The sequence below is a fragment of the Acanthochromis polyacanthus genome, chromosome 9, assembly GCF_021347895.1.
Source record: "Acanthochromis polyacanthus isolate Apoly-LR-REF ecotype Palm Island chromosome 9, KAUST_Apoly_ChrSc, whole genome shotgun sequence".
In the NCBI taxonomy this organism is placed as follows: Eukaryota; Metazoa; Chordata; class Actinopteri; family Pomacentridae; genus Acanthochromis; species Acanthochromis polyacanthus.
The window spans coordinates 38,805,568-38,828,866 of NC_067121.1; the positions used below are offsets into that span (position 1 = coordinate 38,805,568).

Genomic DNA, 23,299 nt, shown 5'->3' on the forward strand with positions numbered 1-23,299 from the left:
CCTGTGCTCAGAGCAAGGTCACTTTTATATATTAAATAGACACATTTTATGTTGCTGTGATTTCTGATCATCAATAACTAATTAACAAATGCTGCGTTTCTCACAATGCCACATGGAGGAATGAGCAGCCTTGGAGGAGGACTGTTCTCTCTTTTTCTTGTTTAATTGTGTGATGTGTGAAACTGTGGAAGTCTGAATCTGTGTTTTTGAGCTGGAGATACTCAGCTATAGTGTTAGCCATTTATTTTACTCATGATGTGTCTTCAAGCATATAAAAAAAAACACTACATGGGCACGTTAACAAGTTCCAAAAACTACATTTCTACCACAAGGGCGTCTTAGGTCAGCCTTGGGTTCACAATGAGGCCTGAAAGTTGTGATAATTAAAAGTGTCTGTGCTACACCATGAGTTTACATGTAATTTCCTTCTCTTTGACAGGTTATTGCACAGAACAGAAGAAGCCAAAGGTCATCTTCATGATGGGTGCGTACATGCAGACCTTCATCACACACACACACACGCACACACACAGCTCATTAAGAAGAGCTGGAAACACACAGCCTGATAATGAGCAGCTGCTGAGTGTTAACAGGCTGTTAGTTAAACTGACCTCATTCATATTAACACTGACTCACGGTGCAGATGAACGTCTGTGTTCAGGAGCGTTTCATGTCATCGTATGAAACATTTATTTATTCATTATGTGGAGATGACAGCAGTGGTGGGAAATGTGAAACTCACTGTTCTAGTTCTGCATTCAAAACTTCAACTACAAAACAGGTGTTCAGACTGAGTTTCATGACATTTTAACGGTTCTTTTTTTATCAGTGCTGGAACACATTTTACTGACTACCAAGTGTTTTCATTATTCTTTGCTTATTTTAATGATTAATTGTTCTCTGTTTGGCGTTGAAAATGCTCTAAAAATGAGTCCAACTGATTGATTGTTGAAGTAGCTGCAGACTGTTTGAATACCCGTTTAGCAGTTTTAATCTGGATTTTATTACGTAGAATTTGTCTTCTGCCGTCTTCTTTTCCCCAAATTTAATTTATAGCTTCTTTTTTTATATATACAGGACATAAAGTGAGAGAAAAGAGAAACATTAAGATCCCAGTCAAACAATAACCAATGCCTCATAAAAAAGAAAAGAAAATCTTTATTCAGGAGATGAGGAGGAAAAACTTTCTTAGGTTTAGAGAAAAATGGTCTTTTGGTATAAAGCAAAATTAGGAACTTATTGTCTTATAAAGGACAGATACAGGGTGGAAAATGATGCGAAGTAGAATTTAGGGAAACACGGATCCACTCAGGAACCATAAGCTGCAGAGACCGGGAGGTTTAAAGCTGCTCCAGAGACTCCGTTTGCTGTTTAATTTAGGTGAAGTAGAGAATGAGGTTAATTTTCTGTTTGCATATGAAGATATCAGAGAGGTACGTTTCAGTTAAAAGTCTTCTGTTCAAGCTGATTTCTGTTGGTTGGATGACCATGAAAAACTGGAGTTCTGTTTTAGACGAGGAACCGTTTTCATGGCAGAATTTCTGGATAGAAGGAAACGTATTTAGTTTGAAAACTGAGCAGCAGAATATTGTGTGTTCTGGATGTATTGCTACAATGTTAGATAAGATAATCCTTTATTGCTCCACACGCCAGGGGAAATCACATACATTCATGTATATTAGTATACACTTTATATCTTGTACTCGTGTTATGTTTTCTTTTTTATTGTCCATCCATCCATCCATCCTCTATACACCGCTTTATCCTCACTCGGGTCATGGGGGGGTGCTGGAGTCTATCCCAGCTGATTCAGGTGAAGGCAGGGGACACCCTGGACAGGTCACCAGTCTGTCACAGGGCTACATATACAGACACACAATCACACCTACGGGCAATTTAGAGTAACCAATTAACCTCAGCATGTTTTTGGACTGTGGGAGGAAGCCGGAGTACCCGGAGAAAACCCACGCATGCACAGGGAGAACATGCAAACTCCATGCAGAAAGATCCCAGGCCGGGATTCGAACTGGGGATCTTCTTGCTGCAAGGCCAAAGTGCTAACCACTAATTCCACTGTGCAGCCCCTTATTTTATTGTATTTTTCTTATTTATTTTCATTCTTAAATTTGCTAAACTCTTAACACACTGAGACACTTTGATTTATTATTTGTTTTTCACTACTAACCATTGTGCAACTGTGTATATTCCACTAACTTTTGTTTATTGTGTTGTACTCTGGAAAAAATAATTTCCTCCGGGATGAATCTTTTCTTATCTTGGTGTCTTGTACACCCATGAGGGTTGAGGGTTGGTTTTGTGTGCATGACACAAAAATAAAGAAATCAAGATAATCAAACATGTTCAGTACAAAAGAATCACAAACAGGACCGTTTGTGACAAAGATGCCTCCTTTTTCTGTCGTATTGAAGCTGATTATTTTGAGATATTTACCATCTTTAGCAGATTTGATGGTTTTAACTTCCAGTTTCCAAACAGGATTCAAGTCAGACATCTCCCAGTGTAGAAAAACACAAACACTGGTGTTCCATCTGACCTCTAGAGGAAGAGATTCTCTTATTTTTTTTTGTCTTCAATTGGTATTCAGTGAGAGTCAGGAGGCAGCATAGCTCTGTCTGTTAACTGGAGACAAGACAGGAAAAAATAAGGCTAACGAGAAAGTCTCCATCAGCCATCGTTAACTCTGCAGTCACTGAAAAACACTACAGATGCGGCCATTAAAAGATGATTTAATCAGCACTCTGTCACACCCCTGTGAGTTACACGTATCAGTGTTAAACCCCCTTTTCATGGAGACTAATACGACAAATCCTCCCTGATCTCAGCCTCCACCAGTTTGTCTGAATATCGGAGAACAGGCGTCGAGCTTTTCCTCAGCAGATAATTGGAGAAAAATGTCACCAGCATGTTCGCTGTAACGACTGTCACCAGGACTCCTGAGCAGATTTTATCCCACATAATGAGAGGAAGGCCACTCCGGCTAACACTTTATTCTGTTTTCAATCATTTGTGATGGTGGTGTCAGTGCAATACAACAGGAAGTGGGATTTACCGGCAGCAGAAGGGGTGCTGGAGTTCAGATTTCGTGTGTCATCGTGTTTGTCTCGGCTGATAAGACTCCAGTGTGGCATCATTATATTCCTTCTGGTTTAAATTTATCTCAATTCATTCTCCTCTGATTGCTGCCAAACCTTTAATCACCTGCACGCATGAAAACTCAATATAATGGAGAAGTTAACAGTTTTTGTCCAGTACCTATAAAGTGAATCTGTCCTGTACGGTGAGTTTACTTTCTTCGTCAGCCGACTGGAATCTTATTGACTCAGCACGATGACTCTTGGTTTCTAAATAAATAATGTTCCTGTCCTCTCGCCAACCTTGTCTCCTCCACTCGCTGTTTTATCAACCATCCTCACTGATGCTGCAGCTTCAGGGGAGGTTATCTGTCAGACTCTGGTCTCTTATCGGGTGAAGAACGGCTCAGACTCAGTTACAAGACGTCTATTTAACATCTGAACATTACTGTCAGAGGATCATCAAGGTGTCGGGAGACAAATTTTAGACTTATTAAAGTTTTTTTATGTTGATTGCTCATATAATCATAGATTTATTCTGTTATCAAGGCACCTCTCATTTACACAAAGTGGCAGTTCAGCTGTTGGGCTTTTTTAGGCTCGTTTCCATAGAGATGGTTTCTTGTTTCAATCGTGAGATCTGGTACCACTGACCAGAAGGTATGTGGGAGACTCTGAAGTCAAATGAAAGAAGGTTCTTCAGTCTGATGAGACCAAAATTTATGTTTTTGGTCATCAGACTAGACACTGCACATCATCACAAACACACCATGTCCACTATAAGCACGGTGGCGGCGGCATCATGACGTGAAGCACGGTGGCGGCGGCGTCATGACGTGAAGCACGGCGGCGGCGGCGTCATGACGTGAAGCACGGCGGCGGCGGCGTCATGACGTGAAGCACGGCGGCGGCGGCGTCATGACGTGAAGCACGGCGGCGGCGGCGTCATGACGTGAAGCACGGCGGAGGCGGCGTCATGACGTGAAGCACGGCGGAGGCGGCATCATGACGTGAAGCACGGTGGTGGCAGCGTCATGACGTGAAGCACGGTGGCGGCGGCGTCATGACGTGAAGCACGGTGGAGGCGGCATCATGATTGAAACACGGTGGTGGCGGCCTCATGACGTGAAGCATGGTGGTGGCAGCGTCATGACGTGAAGCACGGTGGTGGCGTCATCATGACGTGAAGCACGGTGGTGGCAGCGTCATGACGTGAAGCACGGTGGTGGCGGCATCATGATTGAAACACGGTGGTGGCGGCATCATGACGTGAAGCATGGTGGTGGCGGCATCATGATTGAAACACGGTGGCGGCGGCGTCATGACGTGAAGCACGGTGGTGGCGTCATCATGACGTGAAGCACGGTGGTGGCAGCGTCATGACGTGAAGCACGGTGGCGGCGGCGTCATGACGTGAAGCACGGTGGAGGCGGCGTCATGACGTGAAGCATGGTGGTGGCGGCATCATGATTGAAACACGGTGGTGGCGGCCTCATGACGTGAAGCATGGTGGTGGCAGCGTCATGACGTGAAGCACGGTGATGGCGGCATCATGATTGAAACACGGTGGAGGCGGCGTCATGACGTGAAGCATGGTGGTGGCGGCATCATGATTGAAACACGGTGGCGGCGGCGTCATGACGTGAAGCACGGTGGTGGCGTCATCATGACGTGAAGCACGGTGGTGGCAGCGTCATGACGTGAAGCACGGTGGCGGCGGCGTCATGACGTGAAGCACGGTGGAGGCGGCGTCATGACGTGAAGCATGGTGGTGGCGGCATCATGATTGAAACACGGTGGTGGCGGCCTCATGACGTGAAGCATGGTGGTGGCAGCGTCATGACGTGAAGCACGGTGATGGCGGCATCATGATTGAAACACGGTGGAGGCGGCGTCATGACGTGAAGCATGGTGGTGGCGGCATCATGATTGAAACACGGTGGCGGCGGCGTCATGACGTGAAGCACGGTGGTGGCGTCATCATGACGTGAAGCACGGTGATGGCGGCATCATGATTGAAACACGGTGGTGGCGGCATTATGACGTGAAGCACGGTGGTGGCGGCCTCATGACGTGAAGCATGGTGGTGGCGGCATCATGATTGAAGCACGGTGGAGGCGGCATCATGACGTGAAGCACGGTGGTGGCAGCGTCATGACGTGAAGCACGGTGGCGGCGGCGTCATGACGTGAAGCACGGTGGAGGCGGCATCATGACGTGAAGCACGGTGGTGGCAGCGTCATGACGTGAAGCACGGTGGAGGCGGCGTCATGACGTGAAGCATGGTGGTGGCGGCATCATGATTGAAACACGGTGGTGGCGGCATCATGACGTGAAGCACGGTGGTGGCGGCCTCATGACGTGAAGCATGGTGGTGGCGGCATCATGATTGAAACACGGTGGTGGCGGCCTCATGACGTGAAGCATGGTGGTGGCAGCGTCATGATGTGAAGCACGATGATGGCAGCATCATGATGTGGGGATGTAAACTTTCTTTTTGCATGTTTACGAGCATGAAACAGTTTCTAAAGAAAACAGGCAGTATTATAGCAGGTAATTCAATTTAAAAATGTTAGTCGTGAATTGTGTTGACTCCTCATTTTAAAGTTGATAAAACCCGACTGCATATGTACTGAAGTTCTCAAACTACTTCAATTAAAAGTTGGTAGAGAGAAGCTTCAGCGGATGTAAAGTGGGTTTAACCATCCAGCACATTTCTAAAACTGGAGGAAATGTTAGAGCCGTGTTCTGCAGCGCTGCCTCAGTAAGGAAAATGCTAATGTGAGGTTTTACTTGTCATTTTCTCTCCATTTCTGTCTTCTCTCTACATCCTGCTGAGCTCTCTCACCTCCATCTCATTTTATTTCCCCATCTCTGCAGAAAATTACCCCTTTACCCTCGTAATCAGTCTTACATTTAAATAATGGAAATCCTGCTGCTGGTACGTGAGACAACAATGGTAATTTAGCACTTAGTGGCCCTAACTGGAAAACTTCAAGGATGCAATTAACCAGCAGTTACAGACATGTGGGGGATTCAGTGGGGGTTTCTCCACATTGAGTTGATTATTCAGTTATCCACAGAAAATTACCTGATATCGCAGATAATCACGTAATCAACTTGTGAAATTTAGCAAATAAAAATGCAAACAAGCCCTCCAGTGTCCATTTTATAGACAAAACCAGACTCTGAGTGGGCAGTGACGGCAGCAGTTGTGGAAGGTCGCAGCACTTAATGACCATCTCAGTTCAGTCTGCAAGCTTTTAAAGCATGCAGGCGTTTGTTTCACAGGTTCAGCGACTAATTAAAATGAAAAATCACCTGACGATAGCGAGATCCTCAGGGGGGACATTAGTGTTTGTGCAAAAATGTCAAAGCAATCCGTCCAACAGACACTTCTCTAAAAACAGGAAAATGTCAGTCTGCTAGTGCTTTTAGAGGAGATAACAACAATAACAGCATGCTTTATGAAGATACATGGTATGGAATCACAGGAGTGCCATAATGAAGGATAAATCTGTTTTAAAAAAGGAAATAAATGTTTAAATAAAAAGATAAATAAATAAAAAATATAAATTAAAAAATATGGAAATATAAAGGTAAATGTTGTCTTTGCTTTTCCCTTTGATTTTTTCCTTTTGTCTTTGCTTTTACTTGATGGGCTGAGCTGTCAATCAAATACCTTTGGGTAGGGCTTTCTGTCCAGGTGAGTAGTCAATACCTGACAAAAATGAAAAAATGAGACAAAATATTACAAAAACGAGACACAAAGCGACCAAAAAAGTGGACAAATGACACAAACGATACAAAAAAAGGACACACCATGACAAAAATGAGACAAAAAGGAAACACAAACCAACAAAAGCGAGAAACAAAACAGCAAAAACATGAGACAAATGACAATCTGTCAAAAAACATGATGGAAAAATAGATCAAATATAAAAAATGAGGCACAAGACGACAAAAGAACAATAAACAATCTAGTATTTTACTTTATGCTTTTACTTGTCATGGTCCAGAAATCATTTTAAATTTCTAGTTTTTTAAATTTACAATCTGCAGTTAATGTCTTCTTTGGAATTTTAACACTTTGAGGGCCGGATTGGACCCTCTGCAGGGTCGGTTTAGGCTGCATGTTGGACACCTCGATTTAAAGAAATACAAGCAAGTCAAAATGTGTATTTTTCCCCCTCATACCAGAATAATAGCGGTGCAGCCTGACCATCATGTTCTGCAGAACGAGAAGGCAAAGCGACATTAGCCTACACGTAGCTAAGATGCTAAGATAGGTTAGCATGGTTTTATGTGAACACGTCAGCTCAAAGGCTCTCCAAGCACAGCAGGACTCTTCCTCTGGGCACCACTGATGTGTACACAACATTTCATAGCAATCCACTGTGGAGTCTGGAGTAAAATGCCATGCTGCTAAAATAAGCAGCGACCACAGGAGCCCAGGTAATGCATGTCAGTGTTTCTAGCCTCACAGTGTAAAACAGTCTTATAATGCCACTAATAATAACAGGGTAGAAAGACTTGGAGAAGGATGTGTTTGGAGGTATTTTGGCTAACTGCTTCAACTGTTCGCTTGTCAGACCATCCGGTTGGCCACACTTCGGGAGCTTTTGACTAAAAACACCTGAAAAGATGGTAGACACAAAATCCAGTAAAATTTGACGGATTTTGGTGAATTTTGGGTGGAATGTTCTGAAAGAAAATATTTGAAGCTTTACTAATAAATATATCTAATCACTTCAGATATTTCTAGGATTTTTTTGGAAAATTTTTACTCTTTTGAAAATATTTAGAAGAATTTTCTTGCCAAATTTGGGTTTTTTTTTTTTTTTTTAAATAACACCTTTAAAGTAAACTTTTAAGGAATTATTGGAATTTTCTTCCTGAAGGTTTTTTCAAAATGTGAAAAAAAATATATCTATTTTCACAGTGAAACTTCTGATGTCCACATTTTCAACATTTTTGGGAACATTTTTTGGTGGAAAAAAGAAATGTTCAAAAATGTTTCTTAAGAACATTTACAAAGAAAATCTACCAAAATCCAGCAAATTTCGCTGGATTTTGGTTGATTTTGATGTGAATGTTCCTTCCAGCTCTTCTGAAGTTTTACTGATATATGGAATCATTTTAGACATTTTTAGGATTTTTTTGGAAGATTTTTATTCTTTTTTTTAAAGTATTCACAAGAATTTTCTTGCCAAATTTGGAGGATTTTTTTTAAAAATAACACTTTTAAGGGAAACTTTTAAGGAATTTTTGGAATTTTCTTCCTGAAGTTTATGCAAATTTTCAGAAATTTGGGGGATTTTTTTTCTGAATTTTTGGATTTTTTTCAGGCAAGGAAACTATATTTTTGGTGCCTGTAAATGAGGACAACAGGAGGATTAAAGTAATATCAGTCTCTAGTGTTTGGTGATTAGTGACAGTCAGAATTGAAAAATCTGTTGCCTTTTTTCATTTAGCTTTGAGGTTTTGATCTGAGACGGTTTTCTGCCGCTGATCATCGCCAGCATCTGCAGATATCTGAGGAGTCTCAGAAGCTTTGCCTGCTGCAGCCAGTTTGTCTTTTACACAGATTTAGCTTTACATAAAAGTATCACCTCCTGAGGCTTTGGGGAAAAGTAGAATTACGTAACAGGCCTGGAGTCACAAACTCAATTACTAAGGAGAATTTTTCTGCTTTCTTTGCCTTATTTCGTGTCTCATCTTCATCTCTGTCGGCTGTTCCATCTCCCTCTAATATCCTCCATCTGTCTCTTTGGCTGTGGAAGAGGACGGCGCTGTGACAACGCTGTTCACACATGATGGGGGCTTCTCCAAACTAAGCCTCCACCTCACTGGAGGAACAAGGAGTCGGGTGCAGACGTCTGCCAAAGCTCAGCAAACTGTCTGGCTTTCAGAGCCGCACACTTCTCTCTTTATTTTCTCGTTTTATTCAGGTTTGGATTTTAGACCATGAAAATGAAAAGGAGAAGAATGTTTACCACTCCCATCCTTCAGTGAGCAAACCAGCTCTATGTACAGCGCTCTGTTCTAAATGCTAATTATGAAGTACTTCACAGAGAGAACAAAGAGAATATAGCACAAATCAAAAGAATAAAGCTTCTTAAAAAGCCAAAGGAAACAAGCGAGTTGTAAACATCCACTAAATTTAAACCAGTTCTGTTCTATCAGGCAGACATCCCACCACTTTGGTCCGAACTGAAATATTTCAACAACTACTGGGGAGGTTGTTATGAAGTCTTTACGTTCATGGTTCCCCAAAGCTACTCTTGCTGCTATCAGGTGTCTGCCGGGTTTTCCAGCCGCAAAGCAAAAAAAAAAAAAAAAAATGCTGTAAAAGTGATGTCCTACTCAAGATTGTAATACATTTTTTATTTCAAATCAAATCAGGATTGCTAAAGCGTTGAAAATGCGTGTTAGCATTGCGTGTTAGCGTGTTAGCATTGCGTGTTAGCGTGTTAGCATTGCGTGTTAGCGTGTTAGCATTGCCCGGCCATTCTGCTGCATCATACTTAGTCAAATGCACTGATTTTTTTTTTTGCAAACGCTCAAACAAAAGTAACTCAGACAGAAAATACGAGCACAAACGAGGCTCTCAGACATTTGGATTCAGTTCATCTAAATTTCTGAGAAGCTGGCTCTACTCACAGATCCGGTTTGTGCAGAGCAGACTCGCTAACAAGCCTCTGAGGGTTTTCTGGGTCATTATTTTACTTTCTGGCAGCAGAGGAATCCTTCCGGTGAGGAGGCGTGCAGCAGTTTGAGGCTGAATGAAATCAGTGCTTCTGTGCTGAACGTGGAATGACTGACACCTGGATTTGTCACAGACTTTCCCGTCACTCCTGTGCGAGTCGCATCTGCCTGTAAAGAAATGGTGACGAGGACGTTTGTTTTTGAATGTGAGCCGAGGCCAGCGGCGCTCAGATTCAAGGAGAACATTGATGAATAAGAAACCGCGCCTGGAGTTTTATTACTGTCCTCAAGGCTGCTGCTGATAAATCGCGGCTGCTCACAGCTTCACGGCCGTTAATACAGTTAACCTGAGATAACACCTGCAAGCAGCACAGCAGCTGAGCAGACGGCGATATTATACTCATAATGTGAAAAATGAAACCAGCTAAAAAGTAATTACTAAAAAGATATCTGCTTTATGGTTTTCTATCTGTGTGTGGGCTCTCCATGTTTGTGCCAGTTCATGGCTTATTTAGGGCTGTTTGAAGGCTGCAGCTTTTATTTCTATTAGCAATTATTCTGCGAGACAATTTGTTGAAAAATGATCCAGAAAAACGTCCCTACAAAACACTCCTCCGCACGACTCCCACAGACTAAAGTCACGCCTTCACATTTCTTTATTCTTCGTCCAAAACTCAAAGACAACTCATTTAAATTTCATATTAGTTAAAAGCTAAATCTGCACAACGAAGAAGGAAGATCCACGAGAGTCTGATCTTGTGTTTTCTCTCATTTTCCTGTTTCTGCTCCTTAAATGCTTTACGTTCACGTCAATTAACATTTTTGACTTTGAAATTCACTCTCTAATTAAAAAGGGCCTGATTTTTGACTAAAAAAAACTCAATCATTCAGTCTGTTCAGCTCTTCTGAGTTTGTTTTCATGTTTTTTGAAACGACACGCTGCATTCACGTCCACATACGGTTTGATGTTTAACCCTCGTGTCGTCCCGCAGGTCAAACTGACCCCTTTTTAAAGTTTGAAAATGTGGGAAAAAATAAATATTTTCACAGCTAAACTTCTGATGTCCACATTTCCAACATTTTTGGGAACTTTTTGAACATTTTTTGGTGGAAATAAAGAAATCTTAAAAGTGTTTCCTAAGAACATTCACATAAAAAAATCAACCAAAATCCAGTGAAATTCACTGGGTTTTGGTTGATTTTTATGTGAATGTTCTTAAAGAAAATATTAGAAGTTTTATTGATATATATGGAATCATTTTAGATATTTTTAGGATTTTTTGGAAGATTTTTCCTCATTTTTTGAAAATATTTATAAGAATTTTCTTGCCAAATTTGGGGGATTTTTTGAAAATACAACTTTTAAGGAATTATTGGAATTTTCTTCCTGAAGGTTTTGCAAATTTTCAGAAATTTGGGGATTTTTTTTTTTTTGCTGAATTTTTATATTTTTTTCAGACAAGGAAACAATATTTTTTGGAGCCTGTAAATGAGAACAACAGGAGGGTTAAGGCCCACATATAGACCCTCTCTGTCGTTCCATCTCCTGATTCTCCCTCCTTCTTCTTCAGGTTCCTCCATGCTCTCCTCTCTCACAGCAGATTTCTCCTTCACAGACTGATCCCCGCCTCTGTCTGTGTCTCCAGGTGGTCCGGGCTCAGGTAAGGCCGTCCAGTGTGAGCGGATGGAGGAGAGGTTCGGCCTTCGTCGCGTCACTCTGGCCGAGCTGCTGTGCAACGAGCTGCAGTCTCACAGCGACAGAGGGCGCCACCTGCAGGACATCCTGGAGAGAGGAGAGCGGCTGCCCGAGGTCAGTGAGGGTCGATGCGAGCGAACGGAGAACTTAAAGGTCCGGTGTGGAGGATGTAGCGGCTTCTAGTGGGAACGTTAGCACCTGAAAGCCCCGCGCTGCAGCTTGTTGTAGGTGAAGACTGTCAAAGTCATTTTAGTTCTTCAGCCCAGTCTGATCTCCAGTGGGCCGCAGCAGTAAAATCAGAACATTATCACTGAGAAATGACTCCAATTTTTTCGTTTATTTTAGTGCAAAAAAGTTTGTTCTGAAAATGTTCACATTTTAGGAATTATCTTTATACAAAACATCATGAGAGACCTGACATTTCTTAAAAAATAAGTTCAGTTTCATCAACATTCATCCTCAGTTTATCATTTAAACATTACAACTTCCAGATCACAGAGTGTCTACAAAGGAACACAACATTTAGTCACCTGGAACTGAACCAGAGAGGATTTACTGGAGGATCAAAATGACAAAAGTCAGCCAAAAAAAGGCAAAAAACCCCACAAAATATTACAACAAGACACAAAGTGACAAAAAAAATGGACAAACGACACAAGTGAGACAAAAAAGACACAAAAATGAGACAAAAAAGAGCAAATAAAGTGAAACATAAAATGACAGAAATAAGACAAAAAGAAAACACAAAACATCATCATCATGAGACAAATGACAACAACAAGATGAAATATTACAAAAATTAGACACAAAGTGACAAAAAATGAGCAAACGACACAAGTAGGACAAAAAAAGACACAAAATGACAAATATGAGATGAAAACGAACGAATAAAGCGAAACACAAAATGACAGAAATAGGACAAAAACACAAGGAGACAAAAACGAAGCACAAAATGACAAAAACAAGACAAAAATGACAAAAACATTACAAAAATGACACACAAAATGACAAAAACAAGACAAAATGACAAAAACATTACAAAAATGACACACAAAATGACAAAAACAAGACAAAAATGACACAAAATGATAAAAACAAGACAAAACATGACAAAAATAAGACACAAAATGACAAAAACAAGAGAAAACATTACAAAAATAAAGACACAAAATGACAAAAACAAGAGAAAACATTACAAAAATAAGACACAAAATGACAAAAACAAGACAAAAATGACACAAAACGACAAAAACAAGAGAAAACATTACAAAAATAAGACACAAAATGACATAAACAAGACAAAAATGACACAAAATGACAAAAACAAGAGAAAACATTACAAAAATAAGACACAAAATGACAAAAGAACAATCTAGTATTTTACTTTATGATCAAAACAACTTGTCATGTTCTAGAAATTATTTTGTTTAAATTTACAGTTTTAAAAGTCATCCTATGGGTCGGATTGGATTCATTCTAATGCTCACAATCAGAGAAATAACCAAAAACAAACAACCTTTACAAGCATGAAATGTGCACATCTAGAGCAGAACTTCAACCGTCTCGTCTTGGAAAAATCTTTTTTTGTGCCACAGGATGTTTTTGTTGGAGCTCATCAGTGAACGAAGTGGCTGTAATGCCGACTCCCCACTAAAATGAATAATTCATCTCTAATTTACAGCCCCAGCCATCTGGTTCCCTCATTCTGGACACCTTTCTGCAAGTGCTGGCAAGAAAAGACAGAATCCACAGAAGCATAAAAACACAGAGCGCCCATTTTTCAGAGGCGTAGCTCCTTCCCATTTATGAAACAAAAAGTGCATTTCACTGCCAACTGCAGCCGAAGATTGTGTGCGCGAGTGTTTGGAATTAATGTGAGAGCAGGTTTTCAGTGCGAGCAGCGACAGCAAAATGCCAGCGAACAGAAAATCAAAGAATAAAAGACGAGCAGCCCACACTGACAGGTGATCTGTGGGAGGACATGTGCCAAAGCCGACAGCACAAAACGGAGCAAACACGGCACAAAAAAAAAAAAAGCAGAAAAACAAGATCTAGCAGGTGATTATTTTATGAAGTAAGAAGTAGTTCAGGTAGAAAGTAAGAATAACTGCTCAAAGATGAGACAATCCTGCCAGATTCCTGATCACGAGTACGGAAAAAAGGGAGGAGAAGCCGAAATGTTCTGCAGTCGTGAACATTTCAAATCACACAGACGGCAAATTTTAATACAGTTAACCTGAGGTAAAACCTGAAAGCAGCTTCACTTAACCCTCCTGTTGTCCTCATTTACTTGCAGCAAAAAAATATTGTTTCCTTGTCTGAAAAAAATCCAAAAATTAGACAAAAAAATCCCCCAAATTTTTGAAAATTTGCAAAAAAATTCAGGAAGAAAATTCCAATAATTCATTAAAAGTTTCTCTTCAGAGTTTTTTTTTTAAAGCAAATCTGGCAAGAAAATCCTTGTAAATATTTTAAAGAATGAGGAAAAAAAAATCTTCCAAAAAAATCCCCCCGAAAATTTAAAGTGATTCCATATTTATGAGTAAAATTTCTAATATTTTCCTTAATAAAATTCACAAAAAATAATTTTTATGTGAATGTTCTTTAAGAAACATTTTCGACATTTATTTTTTTCCACCAAAAAATGTTCAAAGATTTCCGAAAAATGTTGAAAATGTGGACATCAGAAGTTTCACTGTGAAAATATGTTTTTTTTCCCGTATTTTCAAACTTTAAAACGGATCAATTTGACCCGCAGGACGACACCAGGGTTAAACTTAATGTGAAAAGTGAAACCAGCTAAAAAAAATATCTGCTTTTTGTTTTTCTATCTGTGTGACTTTATGTGTGTGGGCTCTCCATCTTTGTGCTGGTTTATGGTTTATTTAGGGCCGTTTGAAGGCTGCAACTTTTATTTTTATTAATCAATATTCTGTGAGAGAATTTGTTGAAAAATGATCCAGAAAAATGTTCCAATGAAACACAACTCCCACATATTAAAGTGACATCTTCACATTTCTTTATCGTCCAGAACTCAAAGATAACTCATTTAAATTCATGAATTAAAAGCTAAATCTGCACGATGAAGAAGAAAGATCCAGTAGAGTCTGATCTCGTCTTTTCTCTCATTTTAATGGTCGTATTTTCCTGTTTCTGCCCTTGAAATGCTTTACACACACACATGTCGATTAACATTTTTTGCCTTGAAATGCACTCTCTAATTAAAAAAGGCTTGATTATTTCCTCAAAAAATCCAATCATTCAATCTTTTCAGCGCTTATGAATTTATATTCACACATTTTTTGAAACGACACGCTGCATTCATGTTCACATACGGTGAGCACGAGACTGAGAAAACACCGCAAATAAAACCAGAAAAACAAGATCTAGCAGATGATTATTTTATGAAGTAGGAAGTAGTTCAGTTAGAAGGTAAGACAAACTATGGACTTCAGATAATCCTGCCAGATTTCTGATCACCAGCACAGAAAAAGGGAGGAGAAGCTGAAACATTCTAGTTATGAGCACTTCAAATCACGCAGATGTTCTCCAGAGTGGAGCAGACAGGCCTGACAGCTGTCTGCAGCGGAGACAGAAACGTTCTGACAGACTGTAAACCAGATAAATTATGAACATCTCCAACACTCTCATAGGGGAACTGAGCAGAAGTAAACCCATCATGAGGGCGGGGAATCGACTGAAGCGTCAGAACCAGAAAGCAATGACTTTCACAGAGGATTTGGAAAACAGAAATCATGCTGAGAGAGTTTAATCAGTGTTTAGAGCTAGAGAGGATGGATGGATGGATGGATGGATGTATAGATGGATGTATAGATGGATGGATGTATAGATGGATGGATGGATGGATGTATAGATGGATGGATGTATAGATGTATAGATGGATGGATGGATGTATAGATGGATGGATGGATGGATGTATAGATGGATGGATGGATGTATAGATGGATGGATGGATGGATGGATGTATAGATGGATGGATGGATGTATAGATGCATGGATGGATGGATGGATGTGTAGATGGATGGATGGATGGATGTATAGCTGGATGGATGGATGTATAGATGTATAGATGCATGGATGGATGGATGGATGTATAGATGGATGGATGGATGTATAGATGTATAGATGCATGGATGGATGGATGTATAGATGGATGGATGTATAGATGGATGGATGCATGGATGGATGGATGGATGTATAGATGGATGGATGGATGTATAGATGGATGGATGTATAGATGGATGGATGGATGTATAGATGCATGGATGGATGGATATTCTTTGTCTGTCCCAAACGGTGACAGTTCTTCTTTAACAGGCTCCAACAATAAAAACACAATGCATAAAACCAACATACACCCAGCATAGAGACGTCTAAAAGAAATGTTCAAAAGAAGCAGCAGCCGATAGAAACAAAAATAAAAAACCTACATGTAGTGTTCAGTACCCATTAATGCCCCACATGCAGCTCTCACATTTGACCCCCATATCTTCTAACTTTACAGCAGAAATAAACTTGTTTACTGTCTGGTACACAAAAGGTTTCCGCTTATTGCAGCTAATTTGCCAATTCGATTCCAGCTGTGCTTTGGATGAACTCTTTGCAATAAAAGCAGCGCAGGATGTTCCAGTTTTATAAAACCTCAGTGTTTCTTACAGATGGAGAATTTTACTCATGCTGGGGGGTAGAAATCCCCTAAACACTTCATGTGCATCAGTGGACGCTACTTTCCAGCCTCCAGCCTGGACTCAGAGTTCAGACGACTCAAACAACCGTGACCAAAAATGACTCTGACAAGACTGAAGATGTTGTCAAACAGAACTACACGGCATGCTTTCCATCAACGCATATAATCCGTATAAAACGAGATGCCGAACTAATTCAGCCACCTGAAGTCATTCACTGCTTCAAGCTAAAGGACAAAACACAAGCTTTGGCATATTGGCTTTCAAAAACATCAGTTTCAACAAAAGGAGTTTTCTTCTTGTAAACAGATGTGTCAGACAGAAAACATCAGGAATCCAGTGGGCCTGAGGTTGGGATCACTTTAACATCTGCTCAAAGCATCTTCACATCCGTCAATGGAATGAAGTAAAATCCAAATGTTTTTATTTTTGTTAAAAGGAAAGCTTTCCAGGATTGGGAACAAAGTGCAGCAGTGAAATTAAACAATGAAACTGGTGAAGAGCAACCAATGAAACGAGGACTCATGCAGGGATGTGTGCTAAACCCTGACCTGTTCTCCTCTACAGTGAAAACATCATGAGGAAAATATCAGACATTAGAACATAAATAACATACGATATGCAGACGACACAGTGCTGAGAGCAAACAGTGAATAAAACTTCCAAACCAGAGTATCCATAATTAATGCAGAGAGCCAAAAACTTGGTCCGTCTTTCAACAAAAAGAAAACAGAAGTAATGGTAATTCCAAAGAAAAATGTCATCCCGGCCTTTAACATAGAAGTAGACCAAGAAACACTGAAGCAGGTTCATCATTTCTAATATCTCTGTTCATGCAAAGTAGTTTAAATCAATCCACTGGACTTTAAGAAAGTTCCTTGAAGACGTTTCACCTCTCATCCAAGAGGCTTCTTCAGTTCTGAAGAAACTTTCTTAAAGTGGATTGATTTAAACTACTTTGGATAACCATGACTTGGATGAATGAGAACCTACACAGACGTCTCTGTTCATGGATGACATGAGATGGAAGATGAGAAACAGACATCAGATGTAGAGCAGCGATGACAAGAACAGCATTTACGAAAATGAAAAATATACTGACTAATAAGAAAACAGCAGTTAGCATCTGTATGCGTTCTCTCAGCTGCTACTTCCTACCAGTCCTAATTTACAGATGTGAATCTTGGAACATAAATAATAAAATGTCAAACAAAATCACCTCAGCAGAGATGTGGTTTTACAGCTACGTCTATCTGGTACGACCAGAATAACCAATGAAGGTGTTTTATAAACGTACTTACTAACCGGCCAGAAACCATTAAGCTTTAGAAAAGACTTTGTCACGGCGCTCCTTTACGAGATAACTTCCTGTTCACTGCTCACCAACACTTTTTATTTCCTCTGGACGGGACAGTGCATATTAATGAACATACATCTGATAATAGTTTACATCAGGTCACAGTAAATATGATGCATTTAGCAGAAGGCTGGTTTCCATTCGTTGTCCCACACATGAATGTAAAACATGCAGTTAGACGTATAAAAACAGTACATTAAAACAAAGACAGCAATAAATGAACACTGACTGGGTTTCACCTACACTAGAGCGCTGATTTTTTTTAAAGTGCATATAGTTAAAGTTAGTGCTTTTAAAGTGCTTGATTTCCTCAATATTCACATGTTTGATGTCTTCTACTGTCTGTTAAAACTGGAGCTTTCTCTGATCGCTGTAGGTAAAGAGTTCCAACCTCCTCTGGTCACTACAGCATTAGACTGGAGTAAAAACCCAGAAGCTCCAGCTAATCTACAGCACTTAAAGCCGGTATTATGTAAGAAAAAGGTTTCAGGCATCAGCAGGTAATAAAGATTAAATGACTGCGATTGGATGGAGAGCGAAAACACGAGAGATTCCTGAAGAGAATGCTGAAGAACGGACACATTCTGGAGCCCAAACGTTTCCGGACCAGCCAACAAGACGTTCCCCAGAAGATAAACTCTAAAAAAGGGTTTCCCTAAGAGTCAGACTGAGCTGGGTGCCAGACAGGAGGATCAAAGTTGTTCTTTAAAACATATTTGCATAACTAACTGGAGAGATAGCCTGACTCCCTTTCTACAAACTCACACAAGATAGCAGAGAACCAATTTAAAGTTCAGAATTAAAATGAGGTTTTATCCAACCCCAGTGAGAATCAGCCACAAACTCAGTAAAAAACTCAGCAGAATCCCAACTGCAAGTCAGAAGCAGAAACAAACGATGCTGTTCAGCGTCCCGGTTTTAAAAAATAACAAAAACATAATAATTTAAAAGCGTTCCTTAACTTAGAAAAACAAAAACCTCAGGTTCAGCAAAGTTCCCTCAGTGTGTTTTAGTTGGTTTGTTTCAGAGCCCTTCACTTTATAAGGGGTGAGTTTATGTGTTGTGAGGCTTAACGAGGGCAAATTAAAGGCTAATCTGAGGGATAATACACCTAAAACTTAGCCCAAATAATCAGGAAAAATCCCCCAAAAACAAATAAAAAGGGAGGCTGACCTTTACCAGGGTCCAACCAAGCAGCCAAAGAGGTGCTTCAACAACTCTGTCCAACCTGGTCGCCATCAGCTTTTCTTTATTTCCACAGATCCAGCTTCTTCCTGAAGCCAAAGCTGCTCCGTTTACTTTCCGTGTGTCACAATTTTAAAGCAAACAAAGTGGATTATTATTCCTCCAGAGATCTCCTGCTTCTCCACTCCTCACTCTGTCCTCCTCCATGCTTCCTTTGTCAGCAGCGGCTCACAGGTGTGTCTGCTTCATGACCTCACTTCCTGTCTACACTTCCTGTCAGGTGGGAAAAAGCTTAAAACAGATGAAGACTTTACAAACAGTAATCTGAGCCCAAAAGGTCCTGTTTTAGCATCATCGCACAGGACGGGCATTTCATTCAGGAAAATCCAGTAAAATGAGAAAGAAAAAAGCAACAATGTAAAAATAAATAAAAGTAAAGCGGTTACTGCTGGCTCCGCCTCTTCAGGAAGAAGACTCTCTCTGCATTAATGATTGACAGCTTGGAGCAAAACAGCAGCCCAGGACTTTATATTCTGTTTTTTTCTCTGAGCAATCATTTTGCATAAACTAATCACTGCTGTATTTTTTAATTCATTTCTGTATTATTTTATCTGCTGCATTTATTAAATCAGTAGTTTAGTCGGTGCTCTGAAGTGACTGCTGGTTAACTTTTAGTCACTATTTTATATTTGTTTCATCATTGGACAACAGAAATAGAAAAATATGTAAATTACAACAGCTCTACTGGGATTTTGGATGTACTAAAATGCAGTTTATGTGAGAGAAGCGTAAAGATGAAAACGCTGGCTGAGTTCAGTGATTTAACACAAACTAGACCAAAAAAAACAACAAAAATTAGACACAAACAATACAAAGCAATAGACAAAACAACAAAAACTAGGCAGAAAAATAAAAGAACAGACACAGAACGACAGAAATGAAACACAAAATGGCAAAACTCAAAAACGCAAAAGAGACGCTAAACGACAAAAACAACACAAAACAATACAACAGAACACAAAAACAGCACAAAAGGACACAAAATGAGACACAAGACAACACAATTAGACAAAAACCCCACAAAAGTAGACACAAAACAATACCAACAAGACACAACACAAAACAAGCTGCAAAATGGCACAAACGAGACACAAAACGACAAAACCAGACACAAAACACAGAAATTAGACAGAAAAATGACACAGGTGGAGGTGACACAAAGTTCATCCTCATGTCCAGCTTCCTGGTCTGTCTGATGATGGATGGATGGATGGATGGATGGCTGGATGGATGGATGGATGGATGGATGGATGGATGGTTGGATGGATGGATGATTGGATGGATGGATGGATGGATGGATGGATGGATGGATCATTGGATGGATGGATGGATGGATGGATGGATCATTGGATGGATGGATGGATGGATGGATGGATGGATGGATGGATGGATGGATGGTTGCTTGCTTGCTTGCTTGTTTGTTTGTTTGTTTGTTTGTTTGTTTGTTTGGTTGGTTGGTTGGTTGGTTGTTTGGTTGGTTGGTTGGTTGGTAGGTAGGTAGGTAGGTAGGTTGGTACTTTTTTTACAGATCGTCTCTTGAAAAGTCGTGTCTAAAGTGAGATGTTCAAACACCATTTTGAGTCCAACGCCATCGCTGGGTGACACGTTCCTTCGTCATGTCAACACGATGACTCTGGTTTATTCTGAGTCTGTTCCACACACACCATCCTGCTGCCAGGATGATACACCTGAGCAGTGAATGCGTATTCATCCGCCTTCACAAATAGTCCCCAACCAACGCGCTGCATGTAGATCGGTTGTTCAGGATCCTGCCGTTGGTCTCCTCGTCTCCTTTCTCTGCCTACATGTTAACCCGTTACAGCAACAACCTGAATAAACCCACAGGATGGAAGCTGGTGGTCTGATGCAGATTTAACTGTAAAAGTCTCCTCCACACCTGAAATGATTGTGACTTTAAATTCTGTTCCATTCTAGTTACTGCCTGACAGCAGCGTCCATGTTTGCCCAATATTTATCTAAAAAAGTTCATTTTTCTGTCAAGTTCTGTCAAAACAGGTTAGTACTGTCATCATTTCCGTGATGGGGCATCACCACTGCATCCTGGGCCAAACATCGCCCAGAATGAGTGTAACTGCTCTGAAGAAACGCAAACAATCTAAAGAGTGCTTTTTGCCATAGAAGAATGAAAATGAAACAATGCAGAAAGACCAGATTGGTGTGGTTAGACTTTGTTGTTTTCTGTCTTGTTTTTGTCGTTTTGTGTTTAGTTTTTGTTGTTTTCTGTCTTGTCATTTTGTGTTTTGTTTTTGTTGTTTTCTGTCTCATTTTCATTTTGTTGCTTGTTTTTGTCTTTTTGTGTCTCATTTTTTGTCGTTATGCGTCTCATTTTTGTTATTTCCTGTCTTGTTTTTTGTCATTTTGTGCCTAACTTTTGTCTTTTTCTGTCTGGTGTTTGTCAATTTGTCTTTCCTTATCGTCATTTTTTGTTTCATTTTTTGTCATTTTGTGTTTGGTTTTCATCATTATGTGTCTAATTTCACATTGCCGGCCGTTCCTGCTGCTCTTCTAGTAACACCAGCTCCAGTAATGAGAGGAGCTGAGTGGAGCTTTGAGACTGGGTATTGATTTCAGATGTCTGGGGGAGAAAAGATGAAATGAGACACCTGTGATTAGTGCATCGCTTTTATTCTGTGTGACAACCACGATGGCAGCAAGATGCAGGAGAGTTTACCAGCCCAGAATGACGGCAGTTCTGTCCCGTATATCTACAACGTCCTCATGCTGCCTCTACACTCACCATGTGTCTGAAAAACTGTCCCTGTAAAGCCGATATAAAAGACACCTCTACAACCTGATCACCAGAATACATTCCTGCTTTCTGTCGTTTTATCTTATTTTTGTTGTTTTCTGTCTTGTTTTTGTTGTTTAGGGTTATTTACCTATCTGTAGTCCACTCATCTGTCCATCCATTTATCATCCATGCTTCCATCCAACCATCATCCATCATTCATCCATCATCCATCCATCCATCCAACCTTCCATCCATCATCCATTCATCCATCCATTCATCCTTCCATTCATCATCCATCCATCCATTCATCCATCATCCATCCTTCCATCCATCCATCCATTTATCATCCATTCATCCATCCATCCATCCATCCATCCATCATCCATCCATCCTTCCATCCATTTATCATCCATTCATCCATCCATCCATCCATCATCCATTCATCCATCCATCCATCATCCATCCATCCATCCATTTATCATCCATTCATCCATCCATCCATCCATCGTCCATTCATCCGTCCATCCATCCATTCATCCATCCATCCATCATCCAGCCTTCCATCCATCCATCCATCCACCATCTATCCATCCATTCATCCATTCATCCATCCATCATCCATCCATTCATCCATCCATCTATTTATCATCCATCCATCCATCATCCATCCATCCATCCTCGTTAAAAACTTGGCTAAATATAGCTAAAAGCATCTACAACTCTAGTTTTCTCTTAGCCTAGCCCCGCTAGACAACCCACGGCAACGAATTTAATTCTCTGCCAGGGTGGGTCTAGTTACCCTCCATAAGGCTCGAGGTTGGATGCTCCTAAAACTGGCCGGACGAATCACCATGAAGTGTAGAGTCAGAAGGCGGGCGTAACTAAGTGACGACAGAGGCGCGACGATTCTGACAGAAACAACCGGAAACAACTAGCCTAGCCGTGCTAAACAACACACGGCAACGAATTTAATTCTCTGCCGGGGTCGACAACAAAACGACAACAGTCGTTGAGCTCCATTAGCACCGACTCTGAATAATCTTTCTGTTAACATGTCTGTAATATACTTGAGCTTCACCCATTGACTGTATAAATAAGGCTTCACCGAACTGCCGCATCCTCTGATTTCCAGCGCTCTAAGAACTCCGTCAGCCTATTCGTTGCGCTGATTGGTTGTATACCTACCCAATTGCTGCAGAGTGATTTGATAGACAACCTTTTAGCCCGCCTCCCTCCCTGTCGAGTGTTCCTAGACCCTTGCGTCTTCAGAACATGGGTCTAGCGCGGCTAGGCTAGTTTTCTCTGACAGTCAGACAGAAGTTCTGTTTTCATGTTGTTTCTTTCTTTTCTGTTCCTAAATAGATACAGCAACAGGAAACACTAACTCAGGAGAATCAAACTATCAGACTTTTTTAAAAAGTGCTGCACTGAAGCGATTTGCAGGCCGCAGAAAGACGCCCACACTCAGATTTACTCTCACTTTCCGTCGTCTCGCCGGAGAAACCCGGCGGCTTTCAAGCACGGCTCAGCTGTCTAAGCTTCTTACTGCACATTAAGGTCATGTCCCATGTGTTCCCCAGCATAAGCACTGAAAAATGCTTTTTTTGTAGTGCTGTGTCACTGAGACAGTCCTATGGAGAGAGAGAGAGAGAGAGAGGAGCAGTGATTTACAGGAGGAGGAATAATCCCACAGTGGAATTAGTGAAGTGCACCTCTGCAGGTTCACAGCATCACTAAAGCACC

At 40.7% G+C, this 23,299-nt stretch overlaps 1 protein-coding gene across 1 annotated transcript in view; it reads left to right on the forward strand.

Moving 5' to 3' along the window:
* ak5 (adenylate kinase 5) overlaps nt 1-23,299 on the forward strand; it is a 113,963-nt gene that overhangs the window by 84,728 nt on the left and 5,936 nt on the right. The window contains 2 exon segments of the mRNA XM_051952919.1: nt 440-484; nt 11,447-11,610. Of these exon segments, the coding sequence (XP_051808879.1) occupies nt 440-484; nt 11,447-11,610 (209 nt within the window).